Consider the following 21,921-nt stretch of genomic DNA (forward strand, 5'->3'; position numbering starts at 1 on the left):
GTCCTGTGGCTGCGCCGCGCTGTCAGGCTTGGCCGGCAGGATCCGTGCTGTGCTGGCAGCATTCTGTCCTGGCTTCTTGCTCACGTCCTGGGGCATGGAGGCCTCAGGGCAGGTCTGCAGCCCTCCCCGTGTGCTGTTGGGGTGAGTGCGCCTGCCCAGTCCCCCAGAGCGGGCATGGGCAGGTCAGGAGCCCCGTGAGTGGAGACTCAGTGGCTCTGTTGGCGTTAGACAGACTCCGAATGCAGCGAGCGAATCCTGAGAGCACTGGGGCAGACGTTAAGGGCAGCGGGCGAAGTGGCTCCTGGTCCTGGCTCTGGCCTGGTCCAGCCCCAGCTGTTGCAGGCACTGGGGGAGTGAACCAGTGAATGGAAGAGCTCTGTCTTGTTTTGCCTTTCAAATAAACATTTAAAAAGCAACACCTGGTGGAACCAGACGGTGGCGCCATAAGCTCGTGGCTGCAGCGTGAGCCTGGGCTCCCCTCTCGGCTGTCCGCTGTGGCTCAATGGACAGAAGGCAGCAGGGGTGTAGACTTCACCGCACCACCAGCCACCTGACCGACCACAGGGCCACTTTTGGGGCCATTAAACCGGCCTCACACTGAAAATGTCAACACTGTATGTACAAAGCGTGTTCTCAGGCCACAGTGGAATAGAACTAGGAGCCAGGGACACAGGTACTGAGTCACCCAGGGCGTCAGCAAGTCCCCAGGGAAGCCAGATCTGTGAGGAAGAGGTCAGGCCGGTGGGTGACGGGCCCACGTGTGCCCGCAGGTACATCGAGTATGTGTGTGACATGGTGGCAGAGGAGCCCGTCACACCCCACAGCAAGCCGGTGCTGGTGCGGGCCGTGGCCATGACGCCCGTGCCGCTGTTCAGCAAGCAGAGGAACGGCTGCAGGCCCTTCTGCGAGGTGTACGTGGGAGACGAGCGCGTGGCCACCACGTCCCAGGAGTACGACAAGATGAAGTGAGTACTGCCCCTCACGTGCTCTCTGAGGAGGATCGTGGGCGTGTCTGGGCAGGCATGTGACCCTGAGTGCAGGCACGGGGGGTGTCCACGCAGTCGTCAGGTGCACCCTTCGTGGGAACAGTCCACGGGTGGGAGGGCCGTGTGGAATGGAGGTTGAGACGCTGCCGCTGTGAGTGGTTGGTTCTCCGCTTCTGTTCCAGGGATTTTAGAATTGAGGATGGGAAAGCGGTCATTCCCCTGGGCATCACTGTGCAGGGCGACGTGCTCATCGTCATCTACCACGCCAGGTCCACCCTGGGAGGACGGCTGCAGGCCAAGGTGGGTGCCAGCGGCCTCCACTCCCGCCAGTGCGGCTGCCCACGCTGCCCGCTCGGCGCTGCCCACTCCACTGCTTGCTGTCCCTGGGGTTCTGGAGAGTTCTGCATCGGGCGGCTGAGTGAGCCCGCGGCTTCTCTTCAGCACCTGCTGTGGTCCGCCCAGCGCACCCTCCACCTCAGCCCACACAGCCGCGTGCTGTGACCCTGCAGGCGCCAGCCCGCCTTGGCCGAGGAGCCCCCGTGCTTGCTCGCTCTCTCTCTCCGGCCGCTGCTCCCCTCGGCCGAGGAAGCCCCGTGTGTGCTCACTCGCTCGCTCGCTCTCTTTCTCTCTCTGCGGCCCCCGTTCCCCTCGGCCAGGAGCCCGTGTCCTCTGCAGCCGCCGCTCCCCTCGGCCAGGAACCCCCGTGTGCATGTGCTCGCTCGCTCGCTCTCTCTTTCTCTCTCTCTCTGCAGCCGGAATCCCTGTGTCCTCTCTCTGCGGCCCCCACTCCCCTTGGCCAAGGAGCCCCCGTGTGCGCGTGCGCTCTGTCTCTCTCTCTCTCTCTCTCTCTGCGGCCGGAATCCCCGTGTCCTCTCTCTGCGGCCCCCACTCCCCTTGGCCAAGGAGCCCCCGTGTGCGTGTGCGCTCGCTTGCTCGCTCTCGCTCTCTCTCTGTAGCCACCGCTCCCCTCGGCCAGGAACCCCCGTGTGCGCGCGCTTGCTCGCTCTCTGTCTGCGGCTGCCGCTCCCCTCGGCCAGGAGCCCCTGTGTCCTCTCTCTGCAGATGGCGTCCATGAAGATGTTCCAGATCCAGTTCCACACTGGCTTTGTGCCTCGGAATGCAACCACCGTGAAGTTTGCCAAGTACGTGGGTGTCGGGCTGTGCTGCGGGGAGGCACGGGGCGAGCTGGGTGCGTGCGTGCGGGAGGTGCCGGGCTGGATCTGAGCCTGCCGCAGCCCTCGTGCGCTGTTGCTGAGTCCCCTGTGCCTCAGTGACGTGGGGCTGCACCTGGCTGTGGCGAAAGCCTGGTACAGTGAGCGCTGCTGCCTTAGCGTCCGCCTGAAAGGCAGAGTGACAGCGAGCGCGTCTCCGGGCCGTCCCTGCTGCCTTCTGTGCTATGTTCCTGGGGAGCTGGATGAGGAGCAGCAGCTAGGACCCGGTCCCCGTCTGCGGCTGCGCCAGCGTCACGAGCAGTGGCTCGGCCCCTGTGCTGCGGGGCCCGCGCCGTCCGTTCCCTGCGTTCCCCGTGTTCTGTGTTTCCCACACCAGCGCCGTCCGTTCCCTGCGTTCCCCGTGTTCTGTCTTTCCCTCACCAGCGCCGTCCGTTCCCTGCGTTCCCCGTGTTCTGTCTTTCTCACACCAGCGCCGTCTGTTTTTCCTCTCTTGGAAAGTAACACCGAGGGCTCGTGTGGGGTTTCAGACACGGGTGGGTGCTGAAAGTTTAGACTAAAGGCCAAGATGCTGGCGTCTGTGGTGTGGACGGCATTGCTGTGACCGGCACGGTTCGAAGGCTCGTGTTGGCTCAGACACCCCGGAAAGGGGTTAAGAGGGTTAGAGGCTAGCCCTTTAGGGGTACCTGGGGTTAGATGAGGTGGGCTCCAAACCAGGGCAAGTCCTGAGCTCGGCTGTGCCATCTCCATGCACTGGCCTGCCCTGGCCACCATATGGCCAGAGGAGCCTGTCCCTTCACACAGCCCAAGACGATGAGGAGGAGGCCAGTGTCTGTGCCAGAGCCGGGAGTAGACGTGTTCGAGAGCAGAGGCAGCCTGGGCAGGCGGCGAGTCTGGGTTGCAGCTGCGAATTGCGAGGGGGACCACGCCGTTCAGAGTGCTCCAAAGACGATGCAGCAGAAATAATGCTTGCAAAATTCTGCCTCACATTTCCTAAGCCGAGGAAAAACGTCGGGACTGCAGAATCAGAAGTTGTGCAGGGCATTTTTAACACAAAGGAGACCTCTGTGGAGCATTGCTGATAACGAGCTGGGAGCCAGAGGAGCTGCAGAGGGACAGGGCACGGAAGAGGGACCTTGAGCAAGGGTGGGCAGCGGACATGCATTCAGGCACACGAGAGGCTGCGTGTCGGGAAACACTGCAGCCGGGGGAGGAGGACCCGGAGGCCAGCGTGTGGCCTGCAGGCAGAGGAGGAGGCCTGAGAGGCCAGCCGGCTCTAGGAGCATCGGGGACGGGGAGCCACGGTCGCCACGGTCGCCACGTGCTGTGCGTTGAAGCCCTGTTTGCTGTAAAAATGTGCACCAGCCAGCAGGACAGGGTTGGGGTTCAGTCATGACTGTGGCCAGAGAGCTGATGAACAGGATGGGCAGTCTGTCCGTGGTCCCGCATGCGGCCACGGGAACACTCGGCGCCCAGTGGGGAGACCGTGGGGCTGGGTCAGAAACGAAGGCAGCCTCAGCCGGTGCAGCAGCTCACTTGGCTAAAACTCCGCCTGCGGCACTGGCACCCTGGGTTCTAGTCCCGGTTGGGGCGCTGAATACTGTCCCGGTTGCTCCTCTTCCAGTCCAGCTCTCTGCTGTGGCTCAGGAAGGCAGTGGAGCACGGCCCAAGTGGTTGGGCCCTGCACCCGCATGGGAGACCAGGAGGAAGCACCTGGCTTCTGGCTTCAGATCGGCACGCCGCGCCAGCCGTAGCAGCCATTTGGGGGGTGAACCAATGGAAGGAAGACCTTTCTCTCTCTCTCTCTCTCTCTCTCTCACTGTCTAACTCTGCCTGACCAAAAAAAAAGAAAAAAGAAAAAAAGAAAAGAAAAAGAAACGAAGGCAGCCTTGATGCTGCTGCTGTGGGAGTCAGCGAGGCAGCCAGGATGCAGCGTGAGCTGGCGGAGAGAGCTGAGGTCCTGGAGTTGCTGCCACAGAGCGGTGCCTGGAAGCAGTGCCAAGGGCTGTTCCTCGGCTGGCAGACCAAGGGCCAGGCCCGCTCGCGGGCTCGCCCTCCGCAACCTGAGTGCTGCACGCCCAGCAGGCACCTGTAGCATGGCGTCGGTGCGGGGGTGGGTTTGGGTGGAATCAGTGGCTACATCGTGGGTGAGCCACGTGCGTGGTCATCACAGCTGAGATGCGGAGGTTGGCAGTGACCTGAGCTCACCTGGCGGGGATCGGGAGAGCTGACCGCAGTGGGAAGCAGCACACTGCGGGCCAGGGCAGACCCAGAGCACCCTTGTGGTTCTCTGAGAAGATGGGCGAGCAGGCTGGCACCGAGAGCCAGCCCCAGGGGTCACAGGCCTGTGTGGCCGCTGTGCCGAGGCCCTCAACATGGTGAGGGAGAGGGGTGTCCTGTGTTGACATGAAAACTTGGACAAAGCCAGACCACGTCTGCGGTTGTGTCTGGAAGATGGCAGTGCTTCTGACGCCTGGGAGCCGGTGTAGCGCTGTGCGCAGGGCCTGGTGAGGACGCTGTCGGAAATGGCATCTCGGGAGTGGAGCCATGAAGACCCCAAACGGCGCTGGCTGCCAAGATCCAGGCTTGGCGCCGTGTTACCGGGGTGGAGTCCTCCCCATATCCACGTCCTTCCTGGGAGCCCTGACCTAGAAGTGGGGTTCAGGTGAGGAGCAGCACACGGGAGTCGGCCCTGGGGAGGCCTCGCGAGTGAGGGACAGGTGTCAGGACAGTGAGCAGGCCGAGGCAGCAGTGGGCGTGTGTGTCGGGCAGAAGTGGGGTTTGCAGGTTGGAGAGAGGCTGCCATGGAAGACGCGCGGAAGACTTGACTGAGCCCCTGGTCCCTGAGTGTGTGTGGCGAGAGCCCACTCCCCATCCTGGCCGTCGGGGGGCTGACAGTGTGGGCAGCACCTGTACCACAGCTGCTGGGAGTGTTTCCAGGAGACGTGCGTGTGCTGGACCAGAAATAAGGCCGGGTAGCGGACAGGGGTGCCGGCATCCCGACCCGTCTGCCTCTGTGGTTGGTGTCTGAGACAGGGGTGCCCTGCCGCGGACGTGTGCACAGTCCTGGTGAGGGCCCTGATGTGTGCAGTGGCCTGGCAGAAAGGAAGCTGCCAGGGTACCAGCCTCTGCCGCATGGCGGCACCCGCCCGCCCGGAGGCAGGAGCAGACACAGCCCTCGGGCGAGCCCTGCATATGCTGTGGCCCAGGGGGTCCCCCTGCGTGCAGGGGCCACCCATTGTTCCCTCACTGCCCACTGTGATGGGCTGCAGCCTGGGGCCATCCCAGTGGGGCTTGCCTCTGCATGTTCGCCTGGCCTGCCTGGCCGTGCGCAGGGCACAGGCCTCCAGGGGCATGCCTTCATGCTACCCACACTTTTCTGTCCTGTTCCCTCCCCACGTTCAGAGGTGAGAGAGCTGGGGGGGGGGCAGGGCAGGGTCCCCACACTATTGGCCCTGGCCTGACCACCAGTGGGCAGTGGGCCCCTGGAGCACGTGGCCTCCCGAGGTCTAGCTGCCCTTCTTAGAGGTAAGGTTTGGTTTGTTTTTGTGAAACTTGAGTGTGACGCGCAGAGAGCATGGGGCTGCCGGCATGGGCTGTGTGGTCTGTGCAGTCCTGGTAGAGGTGCTGAGCCTTGGCTTGGGACGTTCGTGCAGTGGCCTCCCGGGCTGCCTCACTGCCAACCTAGGCCAGGCTCCAGCCAGGGCTGCTGCTGCCAGCCCCCCCAGGAGCCTCCAATCCTGTTCCCACTCTGCCAGCTGACACCATCGTTTTCATGGGAAAATGCACGTAAGGTCCCAAGGTGTCTGTTCTGACCAACGTCACGGCCACAGCCTGTAGCCGAGTCCTGAGGCCAGAGGGCTCCCCTGAACAGTCCTTGACCCATGGTGCTGCAGCCCGTTGTTCTCCAAGTCCAGGGTGCTGCTCCCACGGCCGTGAGCCAGCCGGGCACACATTTCCCGGTGACTGCTGGGATGCGTGCTCCGTGGGCCCCCCTGACTGCTGTCCCCTCGGTCACTGCAGGTATGACTTGGATGCGTGCGACATTCAGGAGAAATACCCAGACTTATTCCAAGTGAGTCTGGACGTGGAGGTGGAGCCCAGAGACCGGCCGAGCCGGGAGGCCCTGCCCTGGGAGAGTGCGCGCACCAGGGGGCTGACCCCCAAGGTCCTCTTCTCCAGCCGGGAGGAGCAGCAGGAGACACTGAGCATGTTTGGTGAGGCCCTGAGCTGATGGCCGTGGCTCTGGAGAGGGGCTGGTGCCGCTGTGTGGGCTGCAGGTTTCAGCGCTGCTGGGTTTCTGCGTCACATCGAGGGAGCGGGTAGCAGGGCAGGGAGGCCCCCAGTGAGGTGGTCCCCACCCTGCAGGCCTGGCCACCCTCCCTCAGGCAGAACCCTCCCAGCCACCGCAGGCCTGGCTCCCTGGAGCACATCACGGCCCTGGGGCCTGCAACCTGCAGGGGGGATCTGCCGCCAGGGTCTGAGCCCTCCCCTGACCTCGGGTCACGTTCTGGGCACAGAATGGTTTCCAGCGCCACCTGGGGCACAGGGCCCCGGCACAGCCAAGCGCACTGCTCCCCTGCTCTGTCCGTGGCGCACACTCTGCAGAGAACAGCAGACCCTGTGCCAGCCGAGGATGCTGGCTGAGCGGGGACTGACCCCTCTGCCCCCAGGGAAGCCTGAGCTCCCCCGGCAGCCCGGCTCCACCGCTCGGTACGAGGCTGACGTGGAGTCTCCGGAAGCTGAGCCCACGGAGTCAGACTCACCTCAGAGCAGCAGCACGGATGCCAATCACTTCCTGCACACGCTGGACTGGCAGGGTAGGCCCCACCTGCGTCCCCTGGTGTGCAGCCACCCTCTTCTGATGGCTCACTAAGAGGAGTCCCAATTTTTATTTTATTTTGTTTTGAGGAGTTATTTATTTTGAAAGAGTTACAGAGAGAAGGAAAGACAAGAATCTCCCATCGCTGGTTCACTCCCCAGATGGCTGTAACAGTCAGGGCTGGGCCGGGCCAAAGTCAAGAGCCAGGAGCTTCTTCCAGGTCTCCCACGGGCCCAAGCACTTGGGCCATCTTCCACAGCAGGGAGCTGGAAGGAAGTGGAGCAGCCGGGACTCAATCCAGTGTCCCCACGGGATGCCGGCACTGCAGGCACGGCTTCACCCACTGTGCCACGTGCCAGCCCCCCAAGTATCCACACCCATGCTGTGGCTCTGGTCGTCCAGGGGGGCGGGGGCTTGGAGGGGTCCTAGCAGAGTGGGCTTACCTCCCCAGATGGGAGTTCCCACCCCTACTCTGCCCCCAGCCCTCACGGCCCCAGAATACTGGGGATACTTGCCTTGACCTCTCACCATAGACCCTCCCTGGCAGACGCCCCAGGGCCAGGGCGCCCTCTCCAGCCCACGGCCTGGCCCAGCAAGGCGCTGTGGGGTCCCCTTGTGGTAACGAGGGCCCCCAGGCTGGGGCTGAGGCCCCTGTGCTGAGTGTGGGTCTGCAGATCCAGGCCCGCTATTCTCTTCCCAGAGGAGGGAGAGCCAGCGCTGGGCGTGGCGGAGGCCGCCCCGGGCACAGACGAGGATGACAGCGAGGCGTCCACCGAGGAGGAGCCGCCCTTCCCCGGCGCCAGCAGGGACCCTGGGCCCCCCGAGGAGGAAGCAGTCGCTGTGGGCGAACCGCAGGGGCCCCCGCGAGAGGACGCTGTGGACCTGCTGGGGCTGCACTCTGAGAGGGGCCCGGGGCCTGCTGCCCCCTCACAGGCCTGTGGGGTCTCCTCCAGCAACGCCGAGCTGCTCAGCGGCCTCCTTGGGCTCCCGGAGGCCATCACAGAAGGGCCCCCTGGTGACCTGCTTGGCAGCGAGGCACCCCTGCTCCTGGCCAGCCCGGCCCCTCCCCTCAGCGCACGGAGCACCCCGCAGGGGGGTCCCCCCACCGCTGGTACGCACGGTCTCAGAGATGGGGCAGGGAGCACCCCTGGGCGCATGGGCACTGCTGTCTGACACTGGCTGTGGCCTGCTGTGGCCTGCAGAGCTGGCCTCTGGTGGGAGAGGCAGGGGCAGTGGGCCTGGAGCCCCTGGCTGGGTGTCGGGCAGGTGCTGGGGCGCGAGGTGCTCTGCCTACCCCTGCCTGTCTCCACAGCCGACCCCTTCGACCCGTTGCTGCCAGCGTCTGATGCCTGCTCCCAGCCCCACTCCAAGCCTGACCTTTTCGGCGAGTTCCTGGCTTCAGATCCCATGGCCACGTCACCCCTTTTCCCCTCCACCCACAGCGCCCCGCCCCCATCCTGCAGCACCGACTTCCTGCACCTGGGTGAGTGTCCCGTGGCCAGGCTGTCAGCCAGTGGGACATGGGCTCAGCGCTACGTGGACTGTGTGACTTAATGCTCTGGATGCCTTGCAAGGCCTCCCCACCCCCACCCTTGTGCCTCTCCAGGGTCCTGGAAGCATTTTCCTTGTCCTCAAGTGTGCCCAAACCTGGGCAGGTGGGCAGGTATCCAGGGCCCTGTCCACGCCATAACCCCGTCCATGCACCCTTCAGCCCGTTTCTCTGCTGTGAGCAGGGCTGGGCTGTGGGGCAGAGCGGTCCTAGAAGCCGATGCTGGGGAGAATCACAATACGCCCATGTGCTTGTGGCCGGGCCCTGTGATGGGCCAGTGCGGACAGGAGAGGACGGGGCTAGGCCACAGTCCTGGGACATGGAGGAGCCAGGAGCAGTGTGTCCCGTGGTGGGCTCTGGGGTGGCTCCAAGTGCTGCAGGGCAGCTTGTGAGTGGGCAGTGTGGAGCAAGGCTTCACTGGACCCTAGATGGGCGCAGGGCCAGAGCCAGGGCCCAGCTCACCTGGGACATGGGTGGGTTTCAGGAGGGAGCAGGTGCAGACAAGGGCCTGGGAGCCTTTCCTCCTGCTGGCCCTCGGAGTCACACAGGACCTGGCAGGGAGAGAGGCTGGGCAGAGGCAGCCGCCGCCCTGCTGTACAGTCCCCGGGCTCGGCCCCCAGCACAGACGGCTGCGTCGCAGGCAGGGGAGGGGTGGGGCTGCAGGTGTCAGGTGTGTGCTTCTTCCCAGGGGATCTGCCAGCAGAGCCCGGCAAGATGACCAGCTCCTCCAGCCACCCGGACCTGCTGGGGGGCTGGGATGCCTGGGCCGAGGCCTCCGTGCCTGGGCCAGCCCCTGCACCAGCTGCAGAAGGTAGGAGCCCGCTCCCAGCACCAGCCACAGCCTCGCACCCTCCCCAGGTGCTGCGGGTCCCCGCGGTGGACACGCTGTCCGTCGTGCAGGTCCTGCCTCACCTGTGACATGGCTTTGTGTGTTTTGTGTCCATGGCTCTGAGGGCGGCCGAGAGACGGAGGCTGTGAGGGGACAACCAGACCTCTCTGTACCTGCCCAAGAACCCGCCCTCGGCTCCCACCATCGCTGCCGGCAACTAAAAATACCTCGGCAGCCCGATAGGCGCAGGCCTGTGCTGCCGATTTGCATCTCGGTGCAGTGGGGCTGGCAGTTATTTTTGGCGATTGTTTTTCTTGTGAGAATCAGGTCGTGTTGTTGGCAGTGGGTGCAGGATGGAGGAGGCCCCGGCGCCGTGGGCTTTGGCCTGCAGGGCAGCTCTTTTCTGCTTGGTGGCTCTGTCCGTGAGCAAGGCGGTCAATGTCCAGATGCCCTTGGCAGCCGGAGATCCCCACCCCTGCCACGGAGGACTCGTGGTCTGTTAGTGCCGAGCGCTCTGTGAGGCGGCTCGTGTGGCACTCGATGGCTGGTACCTGCGGTGGTGGCTGTGTGGGAATCCAGCCCTGCACTTAGAACGTGGCTAACGCCGCCCCACTCCAGGGGGGCGTCGGCAGCGGTCAGGGGGTCAGGGTGATTGCTGTCAGGCACTCACTCGCCTTGGCCACTGGGGCTGCGTGGCTGAGCTCAGAGTGAGGCCTGAGGGGCACGGGGACAGTGGTTTGACCTCAGGTGCTGCCTGCCCTGACGCCCTGTGTCCCCGTCCCAGGCCCCCTCTTCTCTGCAGGGGGTCAGCCTGGCCCCCAGGCCACTCGGACCAAACCTCAGAACCTGGACCCATTTGCTGACCTGGGCGACCTCAGCTCCGGCCTCCAAGGTAACAGGAGCGTGCGTGGAGTGGGTGGCAGCTTCCTGTTGTCTGCTGCTCTGGATTGCCAAGGTCTGTCCTCCAAGACCCTCCCCGCCACAGCCCAGAGCAGTGACCCCAGGGGACTGGGGTTGGCGCCCACTCTGACAAGACTGGAAGGATCATGTGGTCGGGTCCCTCCTGAGGGGGGTTCCTGTGACCCAGCACAGCACACGGGGCCCCAGGCGGGGTGGGCATGACCACAGGCGTCCCTGGCGCCCCGATGTCCTCGGCCCTGGGGGTGTGTCCCCTAGCTGACTCCTCCACGGCTCTCTGCTCTACCCGAATCTTGAGTTCCCAGAGGGCTGTGGCCAGGCTGTTGCGGGAGCCCCTCTGTTGGTTTGTGGTCGCTGTGGGGACAGTTGTCTGGCTTTTCCAGGCCGTGGTCTCTGAGGACACCAGGAGCTTGTCCACCTCCTCCTGTGGGCTGGGGGTGGGGAGGGCAGTCTCCCGGGGACGGCGTCTGAGGCCTTGCATCCTCCTGGGGACCAGGGTCCTCCCTGGATGGAGCGTGGTGTCTGCCCGCCCACAGCAGGCCGGCGGCCCCCAGGAGGAATCAGCGCTGACAGTGGTAGGAGAGATGGAGGACCCAGCTGAGCTGCACGCATCCACCCTGCTCTGCACGGCCGGGGCGCTGGGGGCCGCAGCTGGGACACAGCGGCTGGCGCAGCAGGAAGGCTGCACGGCAATGGCAGCGCTGCCCAGGGCCCGGCCGGGCAGCGAGGCCACAGCCAGGCACGCGCGGAGGACCCCGGAGCAGGCAGAGGGAGGCCGTGGGCCGCCAGCTGCCTCAGACTGGGCAGGAGCGGTGGGACTGGCCGCAGCGGCAGGAGACCAGGGCGGGCGCTGCTGGCCGGGGCGGCAGAGGGGACAGGCGAGCTGGCTGTTTCTCAGGACGGCTACGGCAGATGCGCCCACGTGAAGCCCTCGCTCGGAGTCTGGCTGCAGAGGGCTGGGGCTCAGTGAGGTACAGGACGCGCTTGCGTTCTCTGGAGGTTACTGCCAGGGCGGGGGGGGGGGGGGCTTCACAGCCCCAGAAGCCAACGAAGCAGCAGGTGGAGCTGGAGTGGCAGGACGGGGTCTGCCGGTGCCACCAGGGAGAGGGCGATGACCCCTGGCTGGGCTGACCCTGAAGGACTGAGCGCTCCATCAGAGGAGGCGTTCCCGCCCTCGTGTTGGGTGGCACTTGGATCCAGAACATGGAAACAGCACAACACGAAGGAAGCGACCCAGCAGCCGGGACCCATGGGCGGCTCGTAGCACACAGGAAGTGCAGCTACATACACTGGGTTCACCCGCCAACCACAGGAGCTGACAGGATGACACATGGGACACAGGAGACGGGACACAGGAGCTATGACACAGTAACACGGACACAGGAGATGGGACACGGGAGCGGTGACACAGGACACAGGAGCTGTGTCCCTAGAATGACCCACGGACACAGGAGCTGTGCCCACGGGGACACTGCACAGGAGCTGCGGTGACACGTGAGACACAGGATCTTGTGCCCACGGTGGCCCACAGCATGCACGTGCACAGCCTGTGTGGAGCAGTGGGGGCCACCCACACATCTGCACTGCATAGAGTGCACCCTGGCACATGCTGCCCGGGTGGACGCTGGCCTGCATGGGAAGAGCCCATTTCTAGAATGTTCCTGAAGTGACAGAACTATGGAGAACAGGTGGTATCCTACAGGGTCGTGTACACCTGGCGAGACCATGGCACATGGGTGCCCAGGCCCTGGGGACCCTGGGCAGGGTCCCACCCTGGCTGCTTCCTGTTTCTCAGAAATCAACGGTCACAGGGTCCTGGTGCCCACAGCTGTGGGTAGAGGCGGGTGGCTAGGGTGTGGCCAGCGCCGTGCTGTGTGTAGCAGGTGGTGGTGGCTGGTTTTGTCACTGCTGCACCTTGAGTGCCCCCTGTGTCTCCCCAGGTGCACCTGCTGGACTCCCCCCCGGGGGCTTCATCCCCAGAGCAGCCCCCTCTCCCAGAGGTGCCTGGCAGACAAGCCGGCCGCCGGCCCCAGGCCCCTCCCAGCACCCCCAGGCCAAGCCCAGGCCTCCCTATGCCGCCAACTTCAGCGTCATCGGGGGGCGGGAGGAGCGGGGCATCCGAGCCCCCGGTTTTGGTGAGTCCCAGGCCCATCGGCCGGAGCCCGTCGGCTGCTGGCCCCAGTTCCCCTGCTGAGACCCAGCGAGGGTGGGAGTGGGCGCAGGAGGCAGGCCTGCGTCTCCAGAAAGTTCTCTCTGCAGCCCAGAAGCCGAAAGTCTCAGAGAGCGACTTTGAAGACCTGCTGTCCGACCAAGGCTTTGCCTCCAAGGCCGACAGGAAGGGGCCCAAGACCATGGCAGAGATGAGGAAGCAGGGCCTGGCCAGAGACGCGGACCCCTTGAAGCTGAAGGTGGGCAGTGGGCACGGGGCCAGAGGCCAGGGCCCTGCCCCGCGGACGGTGGGCGGTGCTCAGTGCGCACTGGTGCCGCCCACAGCTCCTGGACTGGGTGGAAGGCAAGGAGAGGAACATCCGGGCCCTGCTGTCCACGCTGCACACGGTGCTGTGGGACGGCGAGAGCCGCTGGACGCCCCTGAGCATGGCCGAGCTGGTGACGCCGGCGCAGGTGAAGAAGCAGTATCGCCGTGCGGTGCTGGTGGTGCACCCCGACAAGGTGCGTGTGTGTGCGTGTCCACATGTGTCCGTGTGTGTGCCTGCATGCCATGTCCATGTCCACGCATGTCCATGCGTGTGCCTGCATGCCATGACCGTGTGTGCTCTGTGTGGTGTGTATTTGTTTTTTTGTTTTTTTTTTTTTTTTAATTTTTGACAGAGTGGACAGTGAGAGAGAGACAGAGAGAAAGGTCTTCCTTTTGCCGTTGGTTCACCCTCCAATGGCCGCCGCGGTAGCGCGCTGCGGCCGGCGCACCGCGCTGTTCCGATGGCAGGAGCCAGGTGCTTCTCCTGGTCTCCCATGGGGTGCAGAGCCCAAACACTTGGGCCATCCTCCACTGCACTCCCTGGCCACAGCAGAGAGCTGGCCTGGAAGAGGGGCAACCGGGACAGGATCGGTGCCCCGACCGGGACTAGAACCCGGTGTGCCGGTGCCGCAAGGCGGAGGATTAGCCTGTTGAGCCACGGCGCCGGCCTGTGTGGTGTGTATTTGTGTCTGTGTGTTCCTGTACCTCATGTCTGTGTCCGTGTGCATCTGCGTGTCCATGTGTGTTTCTGTGTGTGTCCAGATCCGTGTGCATCCATGTGGGTCCCGTGGTGGTGCGCTCTCTCCATCTGTGTCTGTGTATGTCCTTGCATGTCCATGTCTGTGTCCGGCTTCGTGTGGGTCCCGTGGAGCTCTCTGTGTGAGTCCGTGTGGGTCCCGTGGTGCCCTCTGGTCGCAGCAGCTTGGCCCTGTCTCTGCCTGCAGGCCACGGGGCAGCCGTACGAACAGCTGGCCAAGATGATCTTCATGGAGCTGAACGACGCCTGGTCCGAGTTCGAGAGCCAGGGCTCCCGGCCCCTCTTCTGAGGCCCATGACGGTCCCAGCTGCCCCGTGGCCTGAGGGCTGCTGGCCTGGCTGCACCGGGCGGACAAGGCTTGTCCCCCCTCAGCCAGGGACGGAGGTCGCTCCACAGCGTGTGGAGCCCCTCGTCCTGTCTCTCGTGTTGTCCCAGGTGGAGGTGCTGGCCACCCTGGTGTCGCCCCGCGAGCCAAATCACAGTCCTGTACATAATTAAACTATTTTCTGACGACCCCTGCCCCATGCTCTGTGGCCGTGTCCTGCCTCCTGACCTGGGCCTGGGGCGCCCCTGCCCCCGGATGGGGACCTGAGACTTCCCTTGGGTGCTGGGCCCAGGGTGCTGCCGGGGGAGCCTCCACTCCCCAGCTCCTGTACCCACCCATGACCCAGCTCTGGACCCCGCATGCTGGCTCCCCCACCCCCTCACCTTGCAGGGTGGGGCCGCAGGAAGGCTGTGCGTGAGCTGAGGCCACTGCCGCCTGTGGTCACTGTGGCCGAGGCAGAGCTGAGAGCAGGTGCCGGACGCTGCCATCTGCTCCAGCCGCTGGGCTGTCCTGGGTCCCCTTGGTCCAGGCAGGACAGGGCACACGTGTGTGACACACAGGGAGGTGGGGTGTTCTGTCAGAATCCCAGCAGCAAATGTCCTGGAATAAATGTTTTCCCTCCGTGGCGTCTTGGGGCTGACCTGAGCCCCAGACCTGCCTTCGCAGGAGCTGAGGCCGGGGCAGAGACAGAGTGGGCCCGGGGGCTCCACAGGCGGGCAGTCTGGGCCAGAGCAGCTGTGTCGTGTCCTGGGAGCCACTCTGGCCTGGCCTTAAAGGAGAGGGGGCTTCCAGATACCCGCGGGCACGGTCAGGCTCTGGTCCCCGGGGGGGGGGGGGGGCTGGCACTCATAAAACGGACTCCTTGGGCTGGCGCTGTGGTACAGTAGGTGAAGCCTCTGCCTGCAGTGCTGGCACCCCATATGGGTGGTGGTTTGAGTCCCGGCTGCTCCTCTTCTGATCCAGCTCTCTGCTATGGGCTGGGAAAGCAGTGGAAGATGGCCCGGGTCCTCGGGCCCCTGCACCCGTGTGGGAGACCTGGAAGAAGCTCCTGGCTTTGGCCTGGCCCAGCCCTGGCTGTTGCAGCCATTTGAGAAGTGAACCAGTGGACGGAAGACCTCCCTCTCCCTCTCTCTCCCTCCCTACCTCTCCCTCCCTCTCCCCCTCTCTCCCTCTGCCTGTCTGTATCACTGCCTTTCATAGAAATAAATAAATCTTGAAAAAATAAGCAGTGAGAGCTCCAAAGGCACAGCCCAGCAGCTCCCGGCAGAGTCCGCTTCACCCCCTCGTCCACCGCCGGCCATGCGGACAAACTCCGCCCGGTGTGGATCAGTCCCAAGACCATTAAGCCCTGTTGAGAAAGTGATCCAGGAAGACCATGGAGTGCCCCTGGCTGTGGGGCCCGAGGTGCAGAGGCTCCCTGCCAGCTGCAGAGGGCGCTGCAGGCTCGGCGAGCTGGTTCCGACTCCACTGTCCCGGTGGCTGGAGAGGTTGGTGCCCCTGTGTGCTCCCCAGGCCCCCCGTGTGCTCCCCCAGGCCCCCGTGTGCTCCCCAGGCCCCCGTGTTCTCTCCCCCAGGCCCCCGTATGCTCTCTCAGGCCCCGTGTGCTCCCCCAGGCCCCCGTGTTCTCTCCCCAGGCCCCCGTGTGCTCCCTCAGGCCCCGTGTGCTCCCCCAGGCCCCCGTGTGCTCCCCAGGCCCCCGTGTGCTCCCCCAGGCCCTGTGTGCTCCCCCAAGCCCCTGTGTGCTCCCTCAGGCTACGTGAACTCCCCCAGGCCCCCGTGTTCTCTCCCCAGGCCCCCGTGTGCTTCCTCAGGCCCCGTGTGCCCCCTAGGCCTCCGTGTTCTCTCCCCCAGGCCCCCGTGTGCTCCCTCAGGCCCTGTGTGCTCCCCAGGCCCCCGTGTGCTCCCTCAGGCCACGTGTGCTCCCCCAGGCCCCCGTGTGCTCCCCCAGGCCCCGTGTTCTCTCCCCCAGGCCCCCGTGTGCTTCCTCAGGCCACGTGTACTCCCCCAGGTCCCGTGTTCTCTCCCCAGGCCTCCGTGTGCTCCCCCAGACCCCCGTGTACTCCCCCAGGTCCCGTGTTCTCTCCCCCAGGCCTCCGTGTGCTCCCCCAGACCCCCGTGTGCTCCCCCAGGCCCCCGTGTTCTCTCCCCCAGGCCCCCGTGTGCTTCCTCAGGCCCCCGTGTGCTCCCCAGGCCCCCGTGTTCTCTCCCCCAGGCCCCGTGTGCTCCCTCAGGCCCTGTGTGCTCCCCAGGCTCCCGTGTGCTCACCCAGGTCCCGTGTTCTCTCCCCAGGCCCCCGTGTGCTCCCCCATACCGCCATGTGCACCCCCAGGCCCCCGTGTTCTCTCCCCAGGCCCCCGTGTGCTCTCCCCAGGCCCCCGTGTGCTCCCCCAGGCCCCCGTGTGCTCCCCCAGGCCCCGTGTGCTCCCTCAGGCCCTGTGTGCTCCCCCAGGCCCCGTGTTCTCTCCCCAGGCCCCCGTGTGCTCCCCCAGGCCCCCGTGTGCTCTCTCAGGTCCTGTGTGCTCCCCCAGGCCCCGTGTACTCTCCCAGGCCCTGTGTGCTCCCCCAGGCCCCCGTGTGCTCCCCCAGGCCTCATGTGCTCCCCCAGGCCCAAGTGTTCTCTCCCCAGGCCCCCGTGTGCTCCCCCAGGCCCCGTGTGCTCCCCCAGGCCCCCGTGTGCTCCCCCAGGCCCCCGTTTGCTCCCCCAGGCCCCGTGTACTCTCCCAGGCCCTGTGTGCTCCCCCAGGCCCTGTGTGCTCCCCAGGCCCCCGTGTTCTCTCCCCCAGGCCCCGTGTGCTCCCTCAGGCCCTGTGTGCTCCCCAGGCTCCCGTGTGCTCACCCAGGTCCCGTGTGCTCTCCCCAGGCCCCCGTGTGCTCCCCCAGGCCCCCGTGTGCTCCCCCAGGCCCCGTGTGCTCCCTCAGGCCCTGTGTGCTCCCCCAGGCCCCGTGTTCTCTCCCCAGGCCCCCGTGTGCTCCCCCAGGCCCCCGTGTGCTCTCTCAGGTCCTGTGTGCTCCCCCAGGCCCCGTGTACTCTCCCAGGCCCTGTGTGCTCCCCCAGGCCCCCGTGTGCTCCCCCAGGCCTCATGTGCTCCCCCAGGCCCAAGTGTTCTCTCCCCAGGCCCCCGTGTGCTCCCCCAGGCCCCGTGTGCTCCCCCAGGCCCCCGTGTGCTCCCCCAGGCCCCCGTTTGCTCCCCCAGGCCCCGTGTACTCTCCCAGGCCCTGTGTGCTCCCCCAGGCCCTGTGTGCTCCCCAGGCCCCCGTGTGCTCCCTCAGGCCACGTGTACTCCCCCAGGTCCCGTGTTCTCTCCCCAGGCCTCCGTGTGCTCCCCCAGACCCCCGTTTGCTCCCCCAGGCCCCGTGTGCTCTCCCCAGGCCCCATGTGCTCTCCCCAGGCCCCCGTGTGCTCCCCCCAGGCCCCCGTGTGCTCCCCCAGGCCCCGTGTGCTCCCTCAGGCCCTGTGTGCTCCCCCAGGCCCCCGTGTGCTCCCCCAGGCCCCCGTGTGCTCCCCCAGGCCCCGTGTGCTCCCTCAGGCCCTGTGTGCTCCCCCAGGCCCCCGTGTGCTCCCCCAGGCCCCCGTGTGCTCCCCCAGGCCCCGTGTGCTCCCTCAGGCCCTGTGTGCTCCCCCAGGCCCCCGTGTGCTCCCCCAGGCCCCCGTGTGCTCCCCCAGGCCCCCATGTGCTCCCCCAGGCCCCGTGTGCTCCCTCAGGCCCCCGTGTGCTCCCTCAGGCCACGTTTGCTCCCTCAGGCCCCATGTGCTCTCCCCAGGCCCCCGTGTGCTCCCCCAGGCCCCCGTGTGCTCTCCCAGGCCCCGTTTTCTCTCCCCCAGGCCCCCGTGTGCTCCCCCAGGCCCCCGTGTGCTCTCCCAGGCCCCGTTTTCTCTCCCCCAAGCCCTGTGTGCTCCCCCAGGCCCCCGTGTGCTCCCCAGGCCACGTTTGCTCCCTCAGGCCTCGTGTGCTCCCCAGGCCCCCGTGTGCTCCCTCAGGCCACGTTTGCTCCCTCAGGCCCCATGTGCTCTCCCCAGGCCCCCGTGTGCTCCCCCAGGCCCCCGTGTGCTCTCCCAGGCCCCGTTTTCTCTCCCCCAGGCCCCCGTGTGCTCCCCCAGGCCCCCGTGTGCTCTCCCAGGCCCCGTTTTCTCTCCCCCAAGCCCTGTGTGCTCCCCCAGGGCCCATGTGCTCCCTCAGGCCCCCGTGTGCTCCCCAGGCCCCCGTGTGCTCCCCCAGGCCCCGTGTGCTCCCCCAGGCCCTGTGTGCTCCCCAGGCAGCCGTGTGCATCTTCCTCCTGCACCCGTGTTTTCCCCTTTGGGGCCACCAGCATGGACTCCCTGGGTAGGTTCGTCTGAGCTGAAGCCCAGGCTGGGTGACACCTGTTGCAGTGCCTCCCAAAGTGGTTTCCCCAGGGCCACCTGTTGAGGGGTCTGGGGCTCTCCTGGGTGCAGAATCCGAGTGAGGGGCAGGTTCATGTGTGTCCAGGTTCGCTTGCAGCCTACTGAGTGGGTGCAGGTACTGGTCATGCTGCACCCAGGTCCCCCCGCATCAGCCTGGGTGCCAGCTCTCAGCCACCCCAAGCTGGAGACCCCTGCGTCCTGGGGGTCCATCCTGGAGCTGGAGGCAGCAATGGGGATGTGTGCTGGCCAGTCAGGTACCGAGTGTCCTGCCAGGGAGGTGGCCACAGTGGGGCAGCGGTGACACAGCAGGGCGTCCCCCACCTTTCCTGGGCTCACAGGGGCCCCCGTCACTTCTTTCCAGCTCACGTGGGCAGAAGGGATGCCCCAGAAATGGGGTGGGCAGCCGTGCTGGGCGCTCACCACTTGGCCACTGTTTGTGACTCAAGGACTTGGTGGTTCCCAGGGAGGGGCTCCCGCAGGCAGCACTGCCCAGCCGTGTCCAGGGAACAGAAAATGCTGCCGGCCATTCGGCCCACAGGGGACCCCCAAACTCCCTGGCGGTGAAGAACAAAACCTCTCCTTGGTGGCAGGGGTGGGGGCTGCCCTGTTTCCTCACCTGGGGTTGTCAGGGTGACCCCCTGGCCCTTGACACGGGGGGTGGGCCCTCAGCAGCCCCCAGGCCTCATCTGCCCTTGTCAAAGGCCTTAGGGTCAGAGGGGTCCCTGCTGGTCTGGTGATGTGGCAGGGCACATGGGAGATGGGCTTGTGCAGGCACCCCGAGCTGCCACACGCATGCAGCTGCCACATGCGTGGCCCCAGCTCAGACCCAGCAGCGGGTGGACGGCACAGCAGGACGGTGGTCCTGGCCACGGCCTGGGCCCCACAGCCCCCAGAGCTGCCCTGGGCCCTGGCTTCCTAGGGAAATCACTGTGCTCCCTGCCTCTCTGAAGGGGGTCACAGTGAGGAGCGGATGGCAGCGCCCGCACTCCTCGCCGGACAGCTGAAGCCGCAGCCCCTCGGGGCAGAGCCAGACCCCAGGACCCCTAGAGCAGGAGGCTCAGCCTGGGGTCGAGCAGGGTCAGACACTGGCCCTGTCCATGAGACGGCCGGACAGCTGGGGGCGAGGAAGTGGGGTGGGTACGAAAGACCCTTCTCTTGTTCTCGGAGTCCTTTTTTTCCTAAGATTTATTTTACTTATTTGAAAGGAGAGAGAGAGACCTTCCACCTGCTGGTTCACTCCCCAGACACTGCATCAGCCAGGGCTGGACCAGGCCATGGCCAGGGCCAGGAGCTTCACCCGGGCCTCCATGGCCCCAGGACCTGGGCCATCTGCTGCTGCTGTTCTCAAGAGCATCAGCAGGAAGCTAGACGGGAAGTGGAACAGCCGGGACTTGAACCAGTACCCAACGTGGGATGCCAGTGTGGCAGGCGGCGGCTTTACCTGCTGCGCCGTGGCTCCTCACGAGTATGTCTGCAGTAGCAGTTACACAAGGACAGTGGCCGTTGCAGCCATCTGGGGAGTGACCCAGCAGATGGAAGACCTCTCTCTCTCTCTCTCTCTAACTCTGCCTGTCAAATAATTTAAAAAAATAAATGTTTAAGAAAATACCAGTCAATGTAAAGTACTATTTTGCCAGAAACGGTAAGATCAATGACAAAATAAAACACGCAGATGCCAAAGGCAAAAAGTCGCTGTAATCACCGGGGTTAACAGAAGCCAGGCGTGGAACCACAGGACCAGCGCAGGAGGCACAGGTCAGCCACTGTGAGGACCGGCTCCACCACAGCTCACCGCCCTCGGCTCTGGGCCCGCCGGTCGTGGTCCCAGCTGCGCGAGGCGTGGGGTGTGTCAGGACATGGGCCGGCACCAAAGCCCTGGCTCCTGTCCAGAGTGGTGCTGGACAGCTTGAGGCGGGCACCCCATCCCCATGGGTGCTGGTTCAGGTTCCCTATGCTCCTCTTCCGATCCAGCTCCCTGCTAACGGCGCCTGGGAGGGCAGTGGAGGGCAGACCAAGCGCTTGGGCCCTGCACCCACATGGGAGACCCGGATGGGGCTCCCGGCTCCTGGCTTTGGGCTGGCCCAGCCCTAGGCATTGCAGCCACTTGGGAAGTGAGCCAGTAGATGGAAGATCTCTCTTTCTCTCTGGCTTGCCTTTCAAATATATAAAATGAATGTTACAAAATTGAAATTTAAAGTACTATTTACAATATCAAAACCATGAATTACTTTTTGATAAACTCACAAATTTCTACAAACTGTATATATTCGTAAAATCATTGCTGCAGAAAATAAAACCAAGTTTGTAGGTGTGGCAGAATTAAGTTCCCAACCAGTGGCCCCGAGCTTGTAGGCTGCCAGCTCCTGCATACAGCCTGGGTTCACTGAACACAGCAACCAGTGTCGACGGAACAGAACCAACCTGGAAAAGCTGGAGAAAATTTTACAAATAATTTTAATTCTCATTTTCTGTGAACTTTATCTTTTTAATAAGATTTTGTTTTCTCTATTTGAAAGGTAGAGTGACAGAGAGTGGTTGTCCGAGCCTGGTTCACTCCCCGGATGGCCACAATGTTCTAAGCTGGGCCAGGCCAAAGCCAGGAGCCAGGAGCTTCTTCCAGGTCTCCCATGTGGGTGCAGGGGCCCAAGCACTGGCCATCTTCCACTGCTTTCCCAGGTGCATTAGCAGGGAGCTGAATTGGAAGTGGAATAGTTGGGACTTGAACCAGTGCCGCAGGCTGAGGCCCAACCTGCTACGCCACAGCGCCTGGCTCTATTTCTGCCTCCAGCTCTGCCCCAGGAGCTCCAAGGCCGAGCTCCCAGGCCCCAGAGGGCTGGGACAGGAGGACCGGACACCAGCCACATGGGGACCCACTGTGTCCCCAGGGGTGTCACACGCTGTCCCCCTCCAGAGGGTCAGCTTCAGGTGCCACTGCTGGAGTGGGGGTGGGGCCTACCTGCAAGACCCCACCCCACCACACAGGGCTTGGGGGCATGTGGGTGGGCGGGGCTTCAACCCGGCCCCTGGAGTCCTTGCCTGGCCCTGCTTTGTCCTCCTGGAGCTCCTGGCCTCCTGGGCCACTCCTGTGCCCACACGGCCGGCCAAGGGTCCCACAGCTGGGGCTCGGCATCTGGACCTCACCTGGTGGGACCCTCGTGGAGCTCCGTCCCCCAGCCCCCGTGGCCACCCCAGCTGGCCCCATCAAACACTTCTTGGCTTCCACACAGAGACCGTGCCCGGTCCCGGTGTGGCCACGTGGCCAGGTGAGGTCTCTGCCGCTGCCAGCAACCTGGCCCAGGCTCTGCCTCCAGCTGGGCGGCTGTGCCCGGCCTGCCTCCCACTCTGCGGGCACTGCCACCAGCCACACTGTGTCCCCTGGGGTGGTCTGAGTCCTGCCTGGCCCCCACTCCCAGCTGAGAGCTGGGAAAGGCGTGGGTGGACACAATCGGAGTAAGAAAGAGAGAGAGAGAGTCAGAGAGAGCGAGGGAGGGAGAGAGAGAGAGGGCACTGAGAAGTAGGGGCCCCCGTCCAGGCTGGCAGAGGGGTCTCTGTGCTCCGGGCAAGGCTGTGGCTCCAGGCTGTGTGTGCACCCCTAGGCCCGGGGTTTAGGCCCCAGCCTGGGCTGCTCCGTGCTGGGCCGCTGCTCACTGCCCGGGGCCTCCGCACAGGCTCCTTGTGAGGTCACTGGGGGAGCCACAGGCCCTAGGGG

At 65.0% G+C, this 21,921-nt stretch overlaps 1 protein-coding gene across 3 annotated transcripts in view; it reads left to right on the top strand.

Moving 5' to 3' along the window:
• GAK (cyclin G associated kinase) overlaps nt 1-14,019 on the top strand; it is a 54,592-nt gene extending 40,573 nt beyond the window's left edge. For all 3 annotated transcript variants that reach the window (XM_062213450.1, XM_062213451.1, XM_062213452.1), the window contains 13 exons: nt 771-965; nt 1,169-1,286; nt 2,049-2,128; nt 6,179-6,372; nt 6,829-6,975; nt 7,678-8,088; nt 8,290-8,460; nt 9,215-9,337; nt 10,140-10,247; nt 12,214-12,408; nt 12,533-12,681; nt 12,767-12,943; nt 13,694-14,019. In XM_062213450.1, the coding sequence (XP_062069434.1) occupies nt 771-965; nt 1,169-1,286; nt 2,049-2,128; nt 6,179-6,372; nt 6,829-6,975; nt 7,678-8,088; nt 8,290-8,460; nt 9,215-9,337; nt 10,140-10,247; nt 12,214-12,408; nt 12,533-12,681; nt 12,767-12,943; nt 13,694-13,795 (2,170 nt within the window). In that variant the 3' untranslated portion in view covers nt 13,796-14,019. The remainder of the gene's footprint in view (nt 1-770; nt 966-1,168; nt 1,287-2,048; nt 2,129-6,178; nt 6,373-6,828; nt 6,976-7,677; nt 8,089-8,289; nt 8,461-9,214; nt 9,338-10,139; nt 10,248-12,213; nt 12,409-12,532; nt 12,682-12,766; nt 12,944-13,693) is intronic.
• Nucleotides 14,020-21,921: the final 7,902 nt, after the last annotated feature.

Source organism: Lepus europaeus, chromosome 16 (genome assembly GCF_033115175.1).
Source record: "Lepus europaeus isolate LE1 chromosome 16, mLepTim1.pri, whole genome shotgun sequence".
Lineage (NCBI taxonomy): Eukaryota > Metazoa > Chordata > Mammalia > Lagomorpha > Leporidae > Lepus > Lepus europaeus.